The 17,468-nt window shown below is 39.6% G+C and overlaps 1 protein-coding gene across 1 annotated transcript in view; it reads right to left on the minus strand.

Moving 5' to 3' along the window:
- TEX14 (testis expressed 14, intercellular bridge forming factor) overlaps positions 1–17,468 on the minus strand; it is a 32,369-nt gene that overhangs the window by 2,059 nt on the left and 12,842 nt on the right. The window contains exons 12-29 of the mRNA XM_080382541.1: positions 17,267–17,417; positions 15,971–16,938; positions 15,181–15,287; positions 13,957–14,036; positions 13,163–13,411; positions 12,517–12,614; positions 12,018–12,185; positions 11,365–11,458; positions 10,571–10,661; positions 9,655–9,717; positions 8,441–8,568; positions 7,459–7,640; positions 5,818–5,869; positions 5,249–5,320; positions 3,408–3,485; positions 1,878–1,995; positions 1,584–1,679; positions 513–610 (exon numbers count right to left, since the gene is read on the minus strand). Of these exons, the coding sequence (XP_080238667.1) occupies positions 513–610; positions 1,584–1,679; positions 1,878–1,995; positions 3,408–3,485; positions 5,249–5,320; positions 5,818–5,869; positions 7,459–7,640; positions 8,441–8,568; positions 9,655–9,717; positions 10,571–10,661; positions 11,365–11,458; positions 12,018–12,185; positions 12,517–12,614; positions 13,163–13,411; positions 13,957–14,036; positions 15,181–15,287; positions 15,971–16,938; positions 17,267–17,417 (2,893 nt within the window). The remainder of the gene's footprint in view (positions 1–512; positions 611–1,583; positions 1,680–1,877; positions 1,996–3,407; positions 3,486–5,248; positions 5,321–5,817; positions 5,870–7,458; positions 7,641–8,440; positions 8,569–9,654; positions 9,718–10,570; positions 10,662–11,364; positions 11,459–12,017; positions 12,186–12,516; positions 12,615–13,162; positions 13,412–13,956; positions 14,037–15,180; positions 15,288–15,970; positions 16,939–17,266; positions 17,418–17,468) is intronic.

Here is a 17,468-nt window from a genome sequence, read left to right on the forward strand (position 1 = left end):
AGAACACCAGGGGAGATGAGACGGAAACAGATGTTTAAGGGATTTAATGGCATTAGCATGCACATCACAGGTAGATACCAATCCATACTGAAGGCAACCAAAGTCCTTACAGTGTGAAGCATTTAGGTGCCTAAGCCAGAGCAGCTGAGCAAGGAACTGGACAGACACAGTATTACCAGCTGGATTTCAGTGCTTTCAAGTCAGTAGAGGAAACCACACTCTCATTATAAGAGACACTCTACAACTCCAGCAAACGGTCCACATTGTTGCTGGTCTCAACTGCCCTGCAAAATTAGAAAATTTTCAAGGGCCTCTGGAGAGCTTAAGTCTAGAGCAGCTTCCTCTCCTTTAAAAGCACAGGATAGAAACAATACCCAGATGAGGGAAATGAAGCAAAGCAAAAAACCCAGCTTGCGCAAGCCTGACAAATTCAGTGCTAACAATATAATAAATACAATACTGCCCAGCACAACATCCAGTACATTACAGACAAAGAGGACCTTCTGAACTACCCGCACAGCTTTCTGGTGCTCTGCCTCTGGCCCTGGCTCCGCATTCCTCTACTGCCTTCGTCCTTCCAACATCTTCTGGATCTTGCAGGCTTGCAGCCCTTGAATGATAAGAGTTTTGTGTATCATACCAATTTTTTGTATTTTCTTCTAGACAAGATGAACACAGAGCACTAAAACAGAAGCCTGTGGAGAAACTAGATTCCTTTTTGTCTTTACCCTGACCTATAATGGGCATCCGCCTGCCCCAACCCCCAAAAAAACCCTGCCTCTTGCCCTCCAAGACTATTGACGTGCTTCAGCTTTACATCCACATGCAGACTTCATCAATTCCTTATATAACAGCATTAAGTAAACATGTGGGCTTTGGATCGAGCCATTTATGAACATGGTAGTATATATACTACAGGAATCAGTCTGCCCTATTGGCAAGATCCTCCTGGTTATCACGACATTTGCCTTCAATGTTCAATTAAAAAAAAAAAAAAAAAAGAAAATCATTATGCCAAACACAAGAGCATCTTCTGTTCCTTAGTAGAATGAGTTATGACTACTCACTGGCATTTACTGTGGAGTTGTTCAGAGTTACTAGGCTCTGATCTTTAGTTCTAAAAGTAAAAAAAGTTATTTGGGCTATGAATCTTTTCTTTAAAGTGATGTATATATGACTTCTGCCATCGTCTTCATTTCCTCTTACATTGCCATGACAGTATAACCCTCCTCCCAAACTTCAAAGTCTCTTCTGAAGAGCTTTCATGATTCTGTTCTCTTAACATACATTCTTCTCTATCTCAAAAAATCCACCATTCTGTCAATTTATCTCTGATTTTTGTGAAGACTATACACTGCCTTCCAAGCCTACTGAAGTATTTGCTTTCCACCTACAGGAAATTATATTAACAAAACATTCTTTTCCCTTTCAATTTAGTATGGAGTGCAGATTTATGAATCCAGGCAAGTTCCCTGACACACTACTCTGAGGAGTGACAGCCCATTTTCTGAAAAGTCCTGCATAGATCTGTACACAGAACATGAACAAATAAACTTATGAACAAAGTATCAATATCAGCTAACCCAAGTGCGTGTCCCTGAGGTGGTTCTTGGATCTCCTCATCTCCAGGACTTGCACAGAGCATTCTTTCTAAAATATCATCAAGGGTAGAGTGAACCCTGTTGAATAAAAGATTTAAAATGGATGCTGGCAAGTTTAATACCACACACTTTAAAAGAAAACAGTCATCATTATCTGCGTTCTTAAAAAAAGCTGGCTTACTGCAAGCACTGAATCTTATTAAAATATACTGGAAAACCTTAGTCTAAATCTTTGCAACCCAAAGCCAAACATGCCTTATCGTCCTTTCTCCATACCTTTCTGTTTCCTCTGCTAGATTAAATGACTCCTTAGTCCATAAACTATGATTTCTCTTCACACTTCTCTCAGATTCTGTTTTTGACTCCTTGTCTTCTATTTTAATTCGCTCGGGAACTATTCACATAAACAGAAATATTTTAATATCAAAGGTATGAAGGAAGATAATAAAGAAATTAAAATGTATTATTATTTACTGCACTTGGGAAACTTCCAGTTGTCCACTTTTCAATTACTTTCCTTAGCCATCTGATTTTCTACCAGTTAAGCAAACTCACATTATCGACAGTCAAAGGTGGCCAGAGGCAAGACCTAGATAAATATTTTACTGTAACACATTTTTAGATTCAAAGGACTGAACATTTTGCTTCATACTAAAATGAAAAATGCATGTGGAAGTTAATCTTTAATCTTTCCCCTTACAATCCTAGATACGGGACAAAAATCAAAAGAAAGCCTGTGGACGTTAGCTTTGTTACCCTACTTAGCAAAATCCAATGATATCCCCCCCGCAAGACTTATCTCACGAAGTTCTGTTCCCTACAGCATGTGAATATATTCAGCCACCTTCTGCTAAGCTATGATAAGCAGGAAGCAGTAGGCTGTCACAAAAATGGAGTCTGAAATAGCTGTACTTTATGCAAATACAACAAAACCACAGCGACTGAACAGCAAGCAATACATGCTGCTGCATTCCTTACCACCTAAAAACAAGATACTCCTATGAATAACGTCCCAGTAGCTTCTATCCTTTGGGAAAAGATCTAACAAAGCTGTAGGATAACACAAACAAGTGCCAGTATCATTCTCAAGTGACTATGCTATTTAGCTTTTTACCAGACTAACTCATGTTCCGCCTTTTTTTTTTTTCTGACTCACTGGAAAAAAATGTAGAGCCTATAGAGATTTAGGTTTTCTGCTCCTCTGACATTACTTGCTGTACATCTAAAAATTATTCCCACTTATTACTATTTGCAGTTTCAGAAGCACAAAGATTCAGTACTGCTATCTTTGGTATCTTTGTAACAGAACAGGAAATATAATACTGATTACCCCAGTGGATGCTATTTCCTTACACTGTGAGATCAGAGGCACTATCTCATTATGGTGAATAAGAAACATAAGCAGTCAGTGTGCACTGGCCACTTTCTCAACTGAACCACCCTTCCAGAATGGGAACTTCAGCTCTCTTTTAACTGAGCTGCCAACCACTCATACCTTTGTGGGGCTTGTCACTTGTGTTTTAACACAGCATACATTAGTGGCATAATAGTAGAAGACTAACTCTGATAGTCAGACCTGCGAGCCTTCCACACCAGATCCCCATAGACTTCAGAGAGTGAATACACAGAGAAAGACAGCAAACACTGGTGGAAGGGGTACTATTTGCAAAAACACTGCATATAACCAAAAAAAGAAAAAAACTGCTACAGCTGAACGTACAGTGACAACCATTCAGAGTAACTGTGCAGCAATTCAATGATAGTTTTTTATCTATAATATTTATGTTAGGACTACTATCAACTAACCATTTGCTTGCACTCCGCAGTCATACAATCCCTTCTCTTCAAAGTCTTGAGCGATGGAATCTTGCTGCTTTAAATATTCTGTTAAAAACAACATATTTCCTTACTGATCTACTCCTCCTAAATTGACGCTATACAATCTAAAGTACCATATTACTTTATCCATCCAAACATAGATGAAAACTTTAAAATAATTAGTTCATATATTGATCCTAGAAATTGTCTATGATCATCATTTATTCATTCACTTGATGCCAGTCTCCATGTCTTTGTCTTAGTGAATGAGAAAATAAGATTAGAATGTGTCTGACTGCCTCATTTCTAAAAGGGCATAGGACCTATACACATTTAATTACCCCAATCTCCAGTGTTAGTTTAAGAACTTTATAGCCAAATAGCCAAAGCAAATTCTTCTGTAACACACACCAGTGTAGTGGGTTTGCATGGCAAGGTTTTGGTAGCAGGGGAGCTATAGGGGTGGCTTCTGTAAGAAGGTGCCAGAAGCTTCCCCCATGTCCAATAGAGCTAATAACAGCCAGCTCCAAGACCCAATGCTGGCCAAGGCAGAGATGATTATATTGATCAGTGATGGGGGTAGTGCCTCTGTGATAGCATATTAAGAAGGAAAAATGAAAAAAAAATTTCAAAAATCTGCACCAGCAGGAAGGCGAAGTAAGACTACACAAAAGCAACAATTCTGTAGACATCAAGGTCAGTGAAGGAGGGCAGGAGGTGCTTGAGCAGATTCCCCTGCAGCCTGTGGTGAAGCCCATGGTGGGGCAGGCTGTCCCCTCAGCCCGTGCAGGTCTACAGTGGAGCAGATATCTACCTGCAGCCCATGGAGGACCCCACGCCGGAGCAGGGGGATGCCCCAGGGAGGCTGTGGCCCCATGGGAAGCCTGCACTGAAGCAGCTTTGCTGGCAGGACTTGTGACCCCATGGGGGGACTCACGCTGGAGCAGTCCATTCCTGAAGGACTGCACCCTGTGGGAGGGACTCCACACTGGAGCAGTGTGCAAAGAACTGCAGGCCATGGGAAGGACTCATGATGAAGAAGTTGATGGAGAAGTGTATCCCATGGAAGGGACCCCACACTGGAGCAGGGGAAGAGTGTGAGGTGGAAAGAGCGGCAGAAACAATGTGAGGTAGACTGACCATAACCCCCATTCCCTGTTCCCCTGCACTGCTTGAGGGGAGGACACAGAGAAATCAGGAATTAAGTCAATCCCAGGATGAAGGGAGGGGTTGGGGGAAGGTGTTTTTTTTCTGATGATAATAATTTAAAATAATTTTCCCCAAGTCGAGCCTATTTTGCCCGTGATGGTAATTGCTGAGTGACCTCCCTGTCCTTATCTCAACACACAAGCCTTAGGGTCAACCCACTACAACCAGTAAAACCAATAGTTTTTATACTGTGTTCTGTCTGAAGATGTACGTGATTACAAAAAGAAACATAAATTACTGAGACTAAGCTCTGCTAAAGTACCTGAGGGATGCAGCTGCCTGGCTTGCATTCATTTTAATGGAGAAAATGCATTGCTCTGGGACACCTTTGAAAAATTCAGCCTACACAAAATTCATCTTGGTGTTAAATTACATCTGCACTCAACAGGCTAGCTGCTTTCATCAGTGGCAACTAACCATTACCTGAAATGCAGAAACTCTAAGGACTAAACTCGATAACTGCCTGTTATTTAAGCTGTTGATGCCTAACTTCCTAATCATTGACCTGACTGCAACTGATATGGAAGCTCTTGTGTATTTTAGTAGTGAATGATTTGGGAGAAATCCTGATTGAACACAGCTGGCAACTCTCATGCCATTTGGGGTGAAGTGCCTCTTACCAATTTCATCCAGCAGCTCTTGGACTGGTGGAGGCAGTTCATCAATGAGCTGGTTAGGTGCCTCTGAGACTGCTGAGGTAGAAGAAAAAAAAAACCAAACTACTTAATTAGCAGTGATTAATCCTTAATAACTGTGATATAGGCTTACATCATGACAGCATCTTGCTGACGTATTTCATTTATCAACCTGCACAAGCCCAGCTCATTCACATTTTATCAAATAACTTTAAATAGTTTCATGATGGAAGAATCATTGAGAGCTAGATTTGCACATTCAGTTCAGCTCTCAATCCAGTATTGCAAATTTTAGGCCAGTAATATTTACACTTCAAACACAGGTTGATTAGAGGTCAGAGATCTTAGTCCACAGGTGCAAACACAAAATCCATAACCCAATTATCACTAGCAATACACAGTTGTGTACAAAGCTATTTATCCCTAAAAATAGAGATGCCTAGGAGGAAAAGGGAAAAGAGAAAAGGGGAAAAGAAGTAAAACTGCAAAATTTCTTTTCAAATCCGTTTCTCCATTGATTGATTATTCTGTTTGAGCTAGGTCAAGAGACTTACCAGATGCCTTCCTGGTGTTTCTCAAGGATGAAGCAACTACTGGCAACCCATCCTGTGTAAGATCATACAGAATGAAAGACAAGAAGGTACACTGAAGAACTGCTTGCCTTCAACCCTCCCTTTCAATGTACTAAATCCAAAATGAGGTAAGGCCTTAATTAAAGCCATAGCTGACAATTAAAATTTAAAATCTGCTCTTCAATCAGTTCAGAATATGAAAACAGAGGTAGCAGCATCCAGGCAAGCCAGACGTGTGATTCTGCTTAGGCTGCTGTGCACTCATCTTTTAGCTGGCCATAAGATACTGTCAGCTACATAATCTTATCCATTTCAAGACTACGTATGGACAATTGGATTGGAATTTTCTGAAGGGACCGTTCCAATACCTCTTAAGTTCCCATTCCCTGCTTTGAATCCTTAATTATTAAACCCAGGCACACCTATTCAGCAGAGAACCCCCCCAAACCCAACAATTTGTAATCACAGACAAGTTCTCACTGTCCTCAAAATGAAAACAGGTGCTTCATGCACCTAAATCGTAGAATAAGATTTTAGACACAACCAAGTATCTCTGCAGAGCAGTCAAGGCAGCACTGCACTGTTAATGGGCTTAAGGAATCCCAACTGTCTGCTACACAAGAAGAAAGACACAGACCTAACCTGATGACAACAAATGCAGTCGCTACTGTTCTGGTTGAAGAAACTCTAATTTAATCTTTAAATGACAACTCCATCAATGAATAAGAAAGGCATAAAGGCAACTATTTTATATGTAACTGAAAAGGTAGTTAAGATAAAGCTGTGGCCGCAAAACACCTTCAGTTCCAAAGAGATTACTGGAAATCACTACAGTGACCTTGGAAACTGTCAGTTCCAAAGAGAGGATTTTTTTGATATAACAAAGTTGATAACATTATGCCATGTCTGTGCATTAAAAGAATAAACTTAATCCCCTCATACAAGGGCTTTCTGAACGTTTACTTGCTTCCAAACTACTATGTAGAGGCTTCCACCTTAGTTTTCTTAAGGAATCACTCATGTGCTGACTTACCTTCCCCCACTAAGTTTTGAGAACTTTTCAGTTTCACCTGAAAACTTACACACTTGAACACACATGCACATGTATTAATTTTCATTCAAGTTTATTCCCTACTTCCACGTAGTCAAAAGCCCATAGTTCACAATCACTTGTGAATTCCGAGTGGCTCAGATAAGCAGCCTGCTGTTGCCTCCCTGGAAGACCCACTGATCACCATCTCCTCTCCCAACACAAACATATCTTTTCTACCCTACCATTTTGCAGATACTTGTCACTTTGGTGTTCCAGGATTACCAGATTCAATGCTGGGAAATGGCAATTCTTTACAGCCAGGAAGGAATGGAGGGCAGATAAGACAAGGCCACTTTGATGGTGGTCAACATTTACATAGGATTAGGTGCAAGGGGAAGTCAACTCTGCATAACCAGTGGCACACACTGCTTTGAAATCAATCAGAACTGTTATCATGTCAACAGATCCAGGCTCCCAAAACACAAAGACCTAGAAGTATTTCTATTCTCATCTTGCATTTATTTTAAGGAGAAGAACTGTAAAAAATATTTTAGAGAATGGCTGACATAAGGTGTATTTTCTAGACTTACAGGCTCGTTCAACTTGGATGAGCAAACTCCTGAAGCAACTGAGGGAATTCCAGTGCTCCTTCCCTCTTCATAAGCTGTAGTGAATGTCCTGGACACTGCAGATATCTCTTCAGAACCACAATAGGAAGAATCTGAAGCTACTTCATAGCAGTGTTTGTCGAAGGCTACTGGAATTTTTTCTTCTAGAATTAAAAAAGGAAAATATTATAGCAAAGCTGGAAAATTATTTTTGAATTTTTCTTGTCTTGATCACATCTCAACGGAAGCAGAAAAAGATTTCTTGTACTTGCATAGGAAACTTAAGAAATTATTGTCCATAAATGATGTCTAAACAGAAGTCCAAACTGATTACCTAGAAGCTCCACCTCAGAAATTATTTATGCAAAACTTTGCCAATTAAGAAATTTTGACTATTTCATTACACCAAATTAATGCAAGTACAAAGCAAATGATAATTCATGGCTCATAAATAACACTTGAGTTCAACAAATGTCGAGATCACTTAATTAACACTCAGAACAAACTAAGTACTTATTACATTGTCTGTCTTCAAAATGATAAAATCTGCATGTAACACTCCAAATAAATTCTAAATGTCTAATAAAACAATTTCTGATTTATGAAGGCTACAATTAACTACCAAGTAATCATCCTTTGGAGACCTTTCAGATAGTAGTGTGTTCAGCTGTGTCCCCATAAATTCTCCTTTAGCCCTATGTTAGAGATTTATTTTGACCAAACAGGCTCTAACTGCAAAGTTGCAACTATCCAGACCAAAACAATGAGATTTCAAACAACAGGTACAGCATTTCTTGTGGTTACATATTCCAAGCCTGACATTTCTGCATCAGTATGATGTGAATGGAGTTTCCATGATTCGCATCAGTGATTTTTGTATCAGCACATCTCGGTAGAAAGGTCTGACTCCTGGCACAGAAAGGTTAAGTAATTCACTGGTCCTTCCTTTTCCCTCTGCAGTTACCTGAGCTGAGCGGAGTGCTGACGCTTGTTGGCACATGACTCACTCTGGGCGTTTTACAGTCTACATCTCTGTAATAGTTCTCTTGCTCATAGGGGATACTCGACAAATCCTGAATATCTGTCACTGATCTGAAGTATTGAAAGATGTTCTGACAGTTAGAATAGCCACTTCCTACACTTGTGAATCACTAAATTCTGCTATATTCGGGTTCTTTAATTTTATTCAGTTTTATCTAGTTTTCGAGAAAGGAGACAAGACATTCCCTTTGAAAACTTCCCACAGAATTCTGGGAAGGCTAAAGATCACCTTTTTTGATAATCTTGCAGAGACAGAAAAAAGTTAATTATTTGCTTTCCCCTCCTTTACAGGATTTCTTAATTTTAATAACACCTCTATAAAAGCAAGCTCAGGACACTGCCTCCAGAAAGCGCAAGAACTTCAAATGTGAACCACTAGGTACAAAAGTCTCTCCAAAGCCACACAAAGACCTCAAAGTTTAACAAAAACTAATGATCCATTAATTAAAACAAAATGTAGGTCTTGGGAGCCTTTAAAAGAATTACTCAGATAAACTGAAACTGCTAAAGATCTGCAGAGCCAGTGATGTCCACCTAAGTCATAAAAATTCTTAAGTGTCTGCAGGGCTGGGATTATATTAAGCAAACCAACATCTTCTGCAGATACACCCTGGATTACATAGTCCTCAGAAGAGCATGAAATGAACAGATGCCTACTGCTGCCAAATCACTAATTTCTATGCAAATCCCCATTATCTGTAAAAAGAACTAACTTTACTAGTTAAGTCACAAACCTATTCTGCAAATCTTCCCTGAGAAACTCAATCACAAGACTATTTTTGTTGTAAAATTAATTTAGCTACATACTAACAATTTGCTCTTTAAAGTAATTTCATTTCTTCTGTGTCACATGGCCAGAAGAAACAAGGAATTCTAATACTTTAATGTCAAGAAGCACAGCCAGATTAACACTAAGTTAATTACCTATAAATATGAAAATACTTCAAACAACTGTATGCGATAGCTCTTTTATACCAATCTCCCAATTCATCATGAGAAAATATTTCTTTAATACTTCAGACAGATGTCTCTCAGTTTTGGTCTGTCTCAACTCCCTGTTTTGCATCAACACAAAACTTTTACAATGATAATAACCAACTGCTAAAATTTTGATATAAAATGGTCTGTGGCTCTTACTCATCTTTTTCTTTGCATTCTTCCGGTGGCTCCCACAGTATCACTTCTGGTGCTGCTTCAACACTGGAATGAGGGAAGAAAGGTCATATTATATTCACTCATCCTCTCAGAGAATTATGAAAATAAATGTATTTAGTCTTCACTCTCACAAAATTTTTGAAGGACTACCTTCTCTCTGAGGCAGACCACACTCAGAGAAAGTGAGCAGCTGCTAACTCAGAAGGAACACAATGAAAGCTAAGCTATAGGGAGGCTAAGGGCTTTTTTTAAGAACTTCAGGGTGAGGAGTGTTTCACTTTAAGTGAAAGTACCCCTTGCAGTGTGAGGTGGTGAGTCTAACCAACATCTCTGCGTATTAGTAGAATATAAGATTTACAAAAATACTGGATATAAACACCCCACATTTGACAGATGAGACTGAAGTCTCCAAGTGTAGGCTGAGGTTACCTGGAGGCAAGATACAGTGAGCATAATTGCATCGGATTGTTCCCACACAAAGGAAAAAGGCATGATCTTCATGCCGCTTGAGCTCCAAAACCGAAGCACAACAAAATTAAAACACATGACTGAAGCCTTAATTTGAATTATCTGTGCTCTGTTTGAGACTGTCGCTTATCAGTGTAAAAGGAATTGTAATACATACATGACTTATTTTCCTATTTTTGCTCCCTCATTAAGCAAAAACAAAACAGAAAACCCCCACCAAAACCACAACTGAACACTGTAAAAGACAAAATCCCACGAGACTTGTTAAGGTCCTTTTAGTATTTTCTTGGCAAGGAACAACGACATGTGGATGATCATTACCAGTAGCGGCATCTTATTTGAATATTAGATATGTAAGCAAAATTACAAAAAGAGAGCACACTTTATAACCTAACATGCTTGAAGTAAGGGTGAAAGTAAGTCTACGTACCTGGCTACAGGCATATGGCCGAGTTGATTCACTCCTAGCGTGTTACTGCCAGAGTTCTGCACTGCTGTGCTGCAGGATAGCATTTTTCCTCCTGAATACAAATAACAAATGTTCCCTCTTACTGGATTTTGCAAACACAAAAGAAAGCAATACAACTCATTGAACAGGAAATTGCAACTTTATTAATTTTTGTAATTTTGTAACCTTTGTTGTTGTGAAAAGACAAACGCGTTTTAAAGATGCATTTTCATAAACATACAGCTGCCAGACAGTCAACCACTGAAGCACTGGGGAATACCACAACATTTACAAATTCGAGCTGAGAGGCAACAGACTAGAGAAACAACGATGATCCTTCCATTATTCTGCACGCACACAATGTCAGCTCTTACGGTTAAGCTCAAGATCCTTCCAGCAATAAGAATATTAATGTGTAAATACAAGCCTAATTCAGTTTCCAGCACCACAGCAAGTTGCATAAAAAGATTCATCTTAGCCCTAGGGTAAAAACAAAATGATTGCAAATGAGTTTTGTTCTGTTTTTTTTCACTGAAACACAGCAACATAATCATCGCATTCAACAATATTTCAGTGACTGCAAATCCCAAACCTTCCAAAATTTTCCAAAATCCTGAGTGTCCTGAACCCTTACTAAAATAATGAGTAAGAGACCAAGTGACCCTGAAGAATCAAGCTCCAGCCTTCTGACAGGAGTTCTGCTGACAAAAATTTAAGTGCAAAACCACTTTGTCTGCCTGACTCAAAAGTGCCTTCAAAAGAAAAAACAAATTTACCTGAAACCTGAGCACCTGATCCTGCATCTTCAGGTAACAGTTTCTGCAAAAATCTTTCACAAGCATCTTCTAATTTGTCCTCAGCATCTGAGGTCTGAAGGAGGGGGGAAAAAGGAAGCAAATTCAGTTTCTCCCAGACAAGCTGTGAAAGGTAGGACAACTCTCACAGGATGATGTTCACAACAATCAAAATGGAGAGAAACTTTTGAATTCAAGAGTTTATCAGCAAATAGCACAGATTGGATTGAACAGTACATACAATAGTTTTGAATCAAGAAATGAATGAAGATTCTTTTAAGACTATTGAGTACTATAGTTGAGAGAGCTGTGAAGGCAAGGCTGAGATTATGAATGCCTAAAACTGCTCAGCCACAGATTAATTAACTGCGTAGTAAACAAATTACAGAAAACATGCCCCTGGTGTTTTAGGAGTCAGGGTTTTAGTTGTTTGGGGTTTTTTTGTTTTTCAGTTTTATTCAGGCGAGGGTGCGTGTTTTAAAAGAACAGGATTAGAATTTTCTTTTAGGTAAATCTTTATTTGTAAGTATTTTTTCAAAAGAAAAGAAAGAATAAAAACTATCATTCTGCTGTTTTCTACAGCTCTTCTTCAGATCAAATGGGAACATAATAAAACCACATGTTGTGTAACTTACTTCCAACATTCTTGACACAGACTTCATTTCTGTCTTTTCTGTTATTTTTACCTCTAGTTCTGAACTTCTCTGAGCAGTAGGAGGAGAGAAATAATCAGGATCAGGAGTCAAGAATTTTTCAGACACATCAGGAGATGAATTAAGGGAACAACGTATGAATGAATGTACCTGTGAAAGACATCATCATATGAGATGCTTTCTCCACTCTCTATTAATATACATTTTAGTCAATAACGTTAACAAATACTGCATGAAATTGAAATTGTCATTGTATTTGTTGAGTTTCAGCCTACCTCCTGCTCCTCTCCTTACATTACCTTGATTGTTTATAGAATCAAACAAAAAAAAAAAAAAAAGGGGGGGGGGGGAGGCGGGGGATTGTTAGACCACCTGAAAAGATCAGCTGTTGTGGTAGTTCACTGTGCAACATGGAGAGACCAGGCTAAACAGTTTTACAGATAACTAGCTGCAACGAGATTTCCTGGATTACTATACATACTCTAGAGGGACTCTCAGCTTGCTGAGGAAGGACTGAATTCATATGAATAGCTATTCCAGGCTCCACTTCATCTTGTGATGGCGACTGGCAACTTCTCCCTAGGATGTCAGAATGGAACAAAATTATTAGGTAATAACATGAAGTGAGTGATCTGAACCACTAATGGAATATCAATGAGTAGACAGTAAAACTACATTGTCTGTCAGGAACACGGAGAAATGACATTTAAATGCTCACGTCCTTAATCTAGGCACGTGAAGTTTTCCTTATTCCTTCATCTGTAACTATTACAAAAGCACTACCCACTGTGCTGCTACAGAAAAAAGCATCTCTACAGTCCAACTGAAAGAAACGGAAGTGTGAAAGCATACTGATGGATTTGAGAGCTGCCTGTCTCCCATGCTGGTAGATAGTAATCAATGACAATGAAGGGCCTCCAAGCTCACCGGATATTACCTCCACCTATTAACATGTAATACCCAGTCTATTATTTATGTTCACCAATGACTAAGCGATTGGCCTGCTTTGGGGGCAAGACTCTAGAAGGTAAAATTGACAATTATTGTAACAAAATCACAGCAGCTGAAATCTGCTGGAAAATAGAGAGACAAAAGAGAAGAAATTATTTTTGGTTTTTCAACCTTACCTCCAGAACTTCTGAATGCAGACTCCAGATCACTTTCCTCAGATTCAGATCTATCCTCACTGCCCGGATTACCAGTCTGCCATCTGTATCTTTGTTGGTCTTTACTTTTTTGGACTCTAACAGTGACATGTTGAAAGGGTTCCTTTATACTCTCTGCTTCACTTTCAGATGTATAGTCACTTGCTGGATACAGACAGCCAAGTTCTAGCTGTCCTGAGGCCACTCTTCTGGCCATTTGCTTTACTTCAGCTACACAAAATGAACAAAATTACCAGCTGACACAACAGAATCTGGACTTTTAAAGCATACCCTCTGTTTCATTGTATCTGCAGACTTGGAAATGCTGAAGTTACAACCCATAAAATCCTTTATCACGAGAAGAGCTAAACACTTCCTTCTATTTTAAGGAAAGCTTAAAACCTGCATAAATTGATATGGACAAGTCTTTACCTGAACCATTTTCGTTAAGCTTGCAATTATTCATGCCTGTACTGCCATCCACTGGTCATTGCTATACTACCCGTCCTAAATTCCTACGCTGTCCCTCCCTTACATGCTCCAAAACAGGAACAGAAATACCTTGAGCTTTATATTCAAGCCATTTTAATGGCGTTGTAATTATTTTATGCCCTGAATGTGCAAGACACAGGATCCTACTCATGTGGTTTTCATCCAAGAACAGCTTCAGCAATTAAGGCAGAGAGACCTTTCTTAAGTAAGAAAATGTGTTAAGTTTCAATGCACTGCAGTAAGACTTGCTAACATTAATGCCAAGTTAACATGGATTTACTTACTCCTCCATTCTGATTGAATCATTCTTCCCTCCTCACTTATTTTTGTACTGTAAATTTCAGATCTTGATTTTGGATAGCACCTATAATAAATCGTTATGAAACGCATCAAACTCTGTTAACACACAAGTGTATTAAGTATTCCCAAGTCAGTAAAAGACTAGAAGTTGTTTTAATGTTAATTAAAAGGCTGAGAGCACACATGTTTTAAGAATCCAACAGAACTAGCAGATTGAGCCGTCAGAAGCTTAGAAAGCACAGACAGTTATTTAGGTCTATTATAGATTAACCAGACAAGCTGTACATGAAAATCTAGATTTCAAAAGCTGTCAACTGCCTTCAGATGATGTATCTATATAAACACTAACAGACAAGGAACGCCACGTAGATGTGTTTTATTCCGGTCAGTAAGGTGATCAGTGGACAACTGAAGATACTCAGAACTTCAGACTTGAATACCAACAATCCTGTCTCCAATCTGACTCCAATCCAGAGCTTGTTCACTTGACCATCTAACCACACGAAACATCTGGCCGATTGTTGTTCTAACCAGGTATGTCCTTTACCAACAGGTCCTACTGATCCAACTGGGTCATGAATCAACTTAAAAACTGCAACAGTTTTCCTGACTGATTTGACCTGGACACTGAAGGAGGTGTTGGTCTCCATCTTTCCCACTAACAGATTAATTTGGACAAGTTTTGCCAGGAGCTCTTAACATGTACTTTCTACCCACACAGAGAAATACAAAGGGACAACATTAAAAAGCACAGCAAATGTAACAGTAATGGATGGATACTCTGTCCTCACTAGGTTTAGCAAGACTGTTCCACAGCCTCTAACATAGGTCCTAGTCCAACACCAAACTATTTCTACTAAGTATTGAATGAGGCTCTGCAGAGGGAGGAGAACCACCCTTACTAGTAACTTACTAGGTTGCTCTCCTTAGGCACTGTTACAGTTTTGGACCACTGACCTTCATCAGAGAGGCATCTGAAATCTGTCTGAATGCCACTCTAAAAGCAACTGCCCTGTCGCAGCAGTTACCCCGTCAGCTCTGCAGCGGACAGTGACTCACAGTAGGGCCCTAACTGGACAGATGGCTTTTCACTTACTGAAAAAACATCTAACACCATCCTTGATCCTGGATGTGCCTACTTTTGACAGTGGCTGTGTAAAGATCAATCTGCTAGAATTAACTCTTCTGTGAATACGATCAAAACTCACCACCTCTCTTCTTCACTTCCACTTGCTGCAGAATGTGAATCACCTCCTCTCTGACACTGCAAGTTGAACTTTTTTTTGCATCTTACAGATACACGTGGGAGTAAATGCTGAAATGAGTCCAACAAGCCATGATTCAGCACACTTCATGCATTCCAGTAATTACTAGTTGAGATGTCTATGAGATATACCAAGAGCAAGACCATGCAAACTTTATTCCCTAGGTTATACTTTAGTAGCACTGCTCATAAGAAAGGATGGTAACTCCAGGCCCTAGCCTAGTAAAAACTCTGCCCTGGAATTACAGGAGGTTTCATATATACGCTGCAGACTGTCGTAACATGTAATTCACAGATGAGTGGACCTCAATGACTCAAGATTATTCCTATATAAGTACATTAATTTCTCTCTCTTTGGGCTAAGCATTGTCAGTTACTGGTATTTAATAATGAAAGCTATCTAGAAGCTGTTACAACAGCTTAGACCACCAGAACTAAGCATACAAACAAAAATCTGTCTCCACTTGCCCTTTTCCCCTGACAGTCCCACCTCCATTTTCATACAGGATTTTATTCCCTCCTGACTGAACTAGGGGGTAGGGAGAAAGAAGAAAATTCAATTGTGCTGCTGAGCTGACTGTTTTCATTCATATATATATATAATGTACACAGTAAGTGTATATATTTTAAGAGACAGATTCATCCCTCCTCTTGGACGCCATCCATAACTACATCTCTTTACCTGCTAAGGAATACAGAAGCGATATATACAGTCACCCTGCTTAACACTTTACCTCATGGTCTAGGCTCATTTGATCATTCAGGCTTTTCTCCACACTGAAGGTGAGATTGTGATCGTTGTTTCCATTTTCACTCCCGCAATTCTCATGAAAGCACTTCCACTTTTCATTTTGAATTGCCTCCATATCCATGGCTGTCTTTGAAACAGCTTGGAAATGGTCTCCATCCAGTGCTCCTTGTGCCTGACACGTTATCGATGGTGGAATATAGTCACTTGATGGTGGACCTATAGCCTTCCATAAAAAAGTATTATTCGTGTTTTGGGAAGTATCATCAGGTCTTTTCCAGTGTCTGTCTTGAAAAAATTGCTTAGAAAGCGGATTCATTCTGATTTCCTGGAGCAGCTTCTTTTGCTTTTTGGTGGCTTTAAATTTGTCCAGTTTCTCCTCCATTCTGCATATGGAATCTGCTGCCTGCTGCAACAGGCTCTGGACAATCTTTAAATTAAGGACACACTTGCTGGCGTGCTGCTCATTTTGGGACAGACTACTCATTCTTCTCCCAGCATCTCCTCTCACCTGTGCCAGCATGCATACATCAGAGGCCTCACTTACACTCTCCTCCTCCTCTGTAGTGTACTCTGTACCCGATTCTGAAAAGCCACCTTCCTCATAAACTGGCTCTTCCTCACAGCGCACTTGAGGGGATGCATACAGGTCTCTGAGGGTAGCCTTATATTCTTCCTTTCGCTGCCTTTTTTCATCCTTTAGAGCTTGACCTAATCCAGCTCCCTCTTCCAGGAAGTCTTCATGAAGTTCTGGGTAACTGGCAAAGATTTCATTGATTTCAAAGCTACAGAGGCTGTCATCCATATCACTGACACTGAGAGCCGTGTGGAGTTCAGGAGCTACACCACAATTTTTGTCCTGTGCAACTGGCTGTAGATTGGTTGATGCCTCTTGCTCCACTAAAGCAATACTCTCCTCAGGAAAAAGAGAGTACCTCAGGGCAGTAGAGCTGTCTGAAAAATGTGTTTATAAGTGTTAAGCCTTTTCTCCAGATGTCCAAACACACTGCTTTTGTAAATTTAGGAGTTAATGTCTTTCAGAGATTACATAAGCAACATTTAATACCTCTGCTGAAAACAGAGTGTGTGAACTTCAAATATTAACCAGTCTTGCAGTCTTGAGTTTACATTAACAATTAGGGTGGTAGCTAGACTCCAAAGCTGACTGCTTGCTATTTTCAAGCTAAGTCATAAAATCTGTAAGTGTCACATTTTAGTTGTTTAACTAAACTGAGGAACATGCTAAGTGAGGGACACCTGACATCTTGGTAGAGAAACTTACCAGCCTCAGTTATCTGTTTTCCCTGCAACTCTTGTGTGCTCTTTTGGTAGCTAAAAGCTGATGCCAAACAGATGTTCACATCTGCAAAAACAGCCGGTCTTTGTGCTTTTGACACTTCATCAGCACAACCAGTTTGAGACTTAACTAAATCCTGCAATACAAAAAATGGAATAAAAGACAACTATATTTGACAGTTCATTGT

This window comes from Falco punctatus (genome assembly GCF_963210335.1).
Source record: "Falco punctatus genome assembly, chromosome: 1".
NCBI classification, from domain to species: Eukaryota; Metazoa; Chordata; class Aves; order Falconiformes; family Falconidae; genus Falco; species Falco punctatus.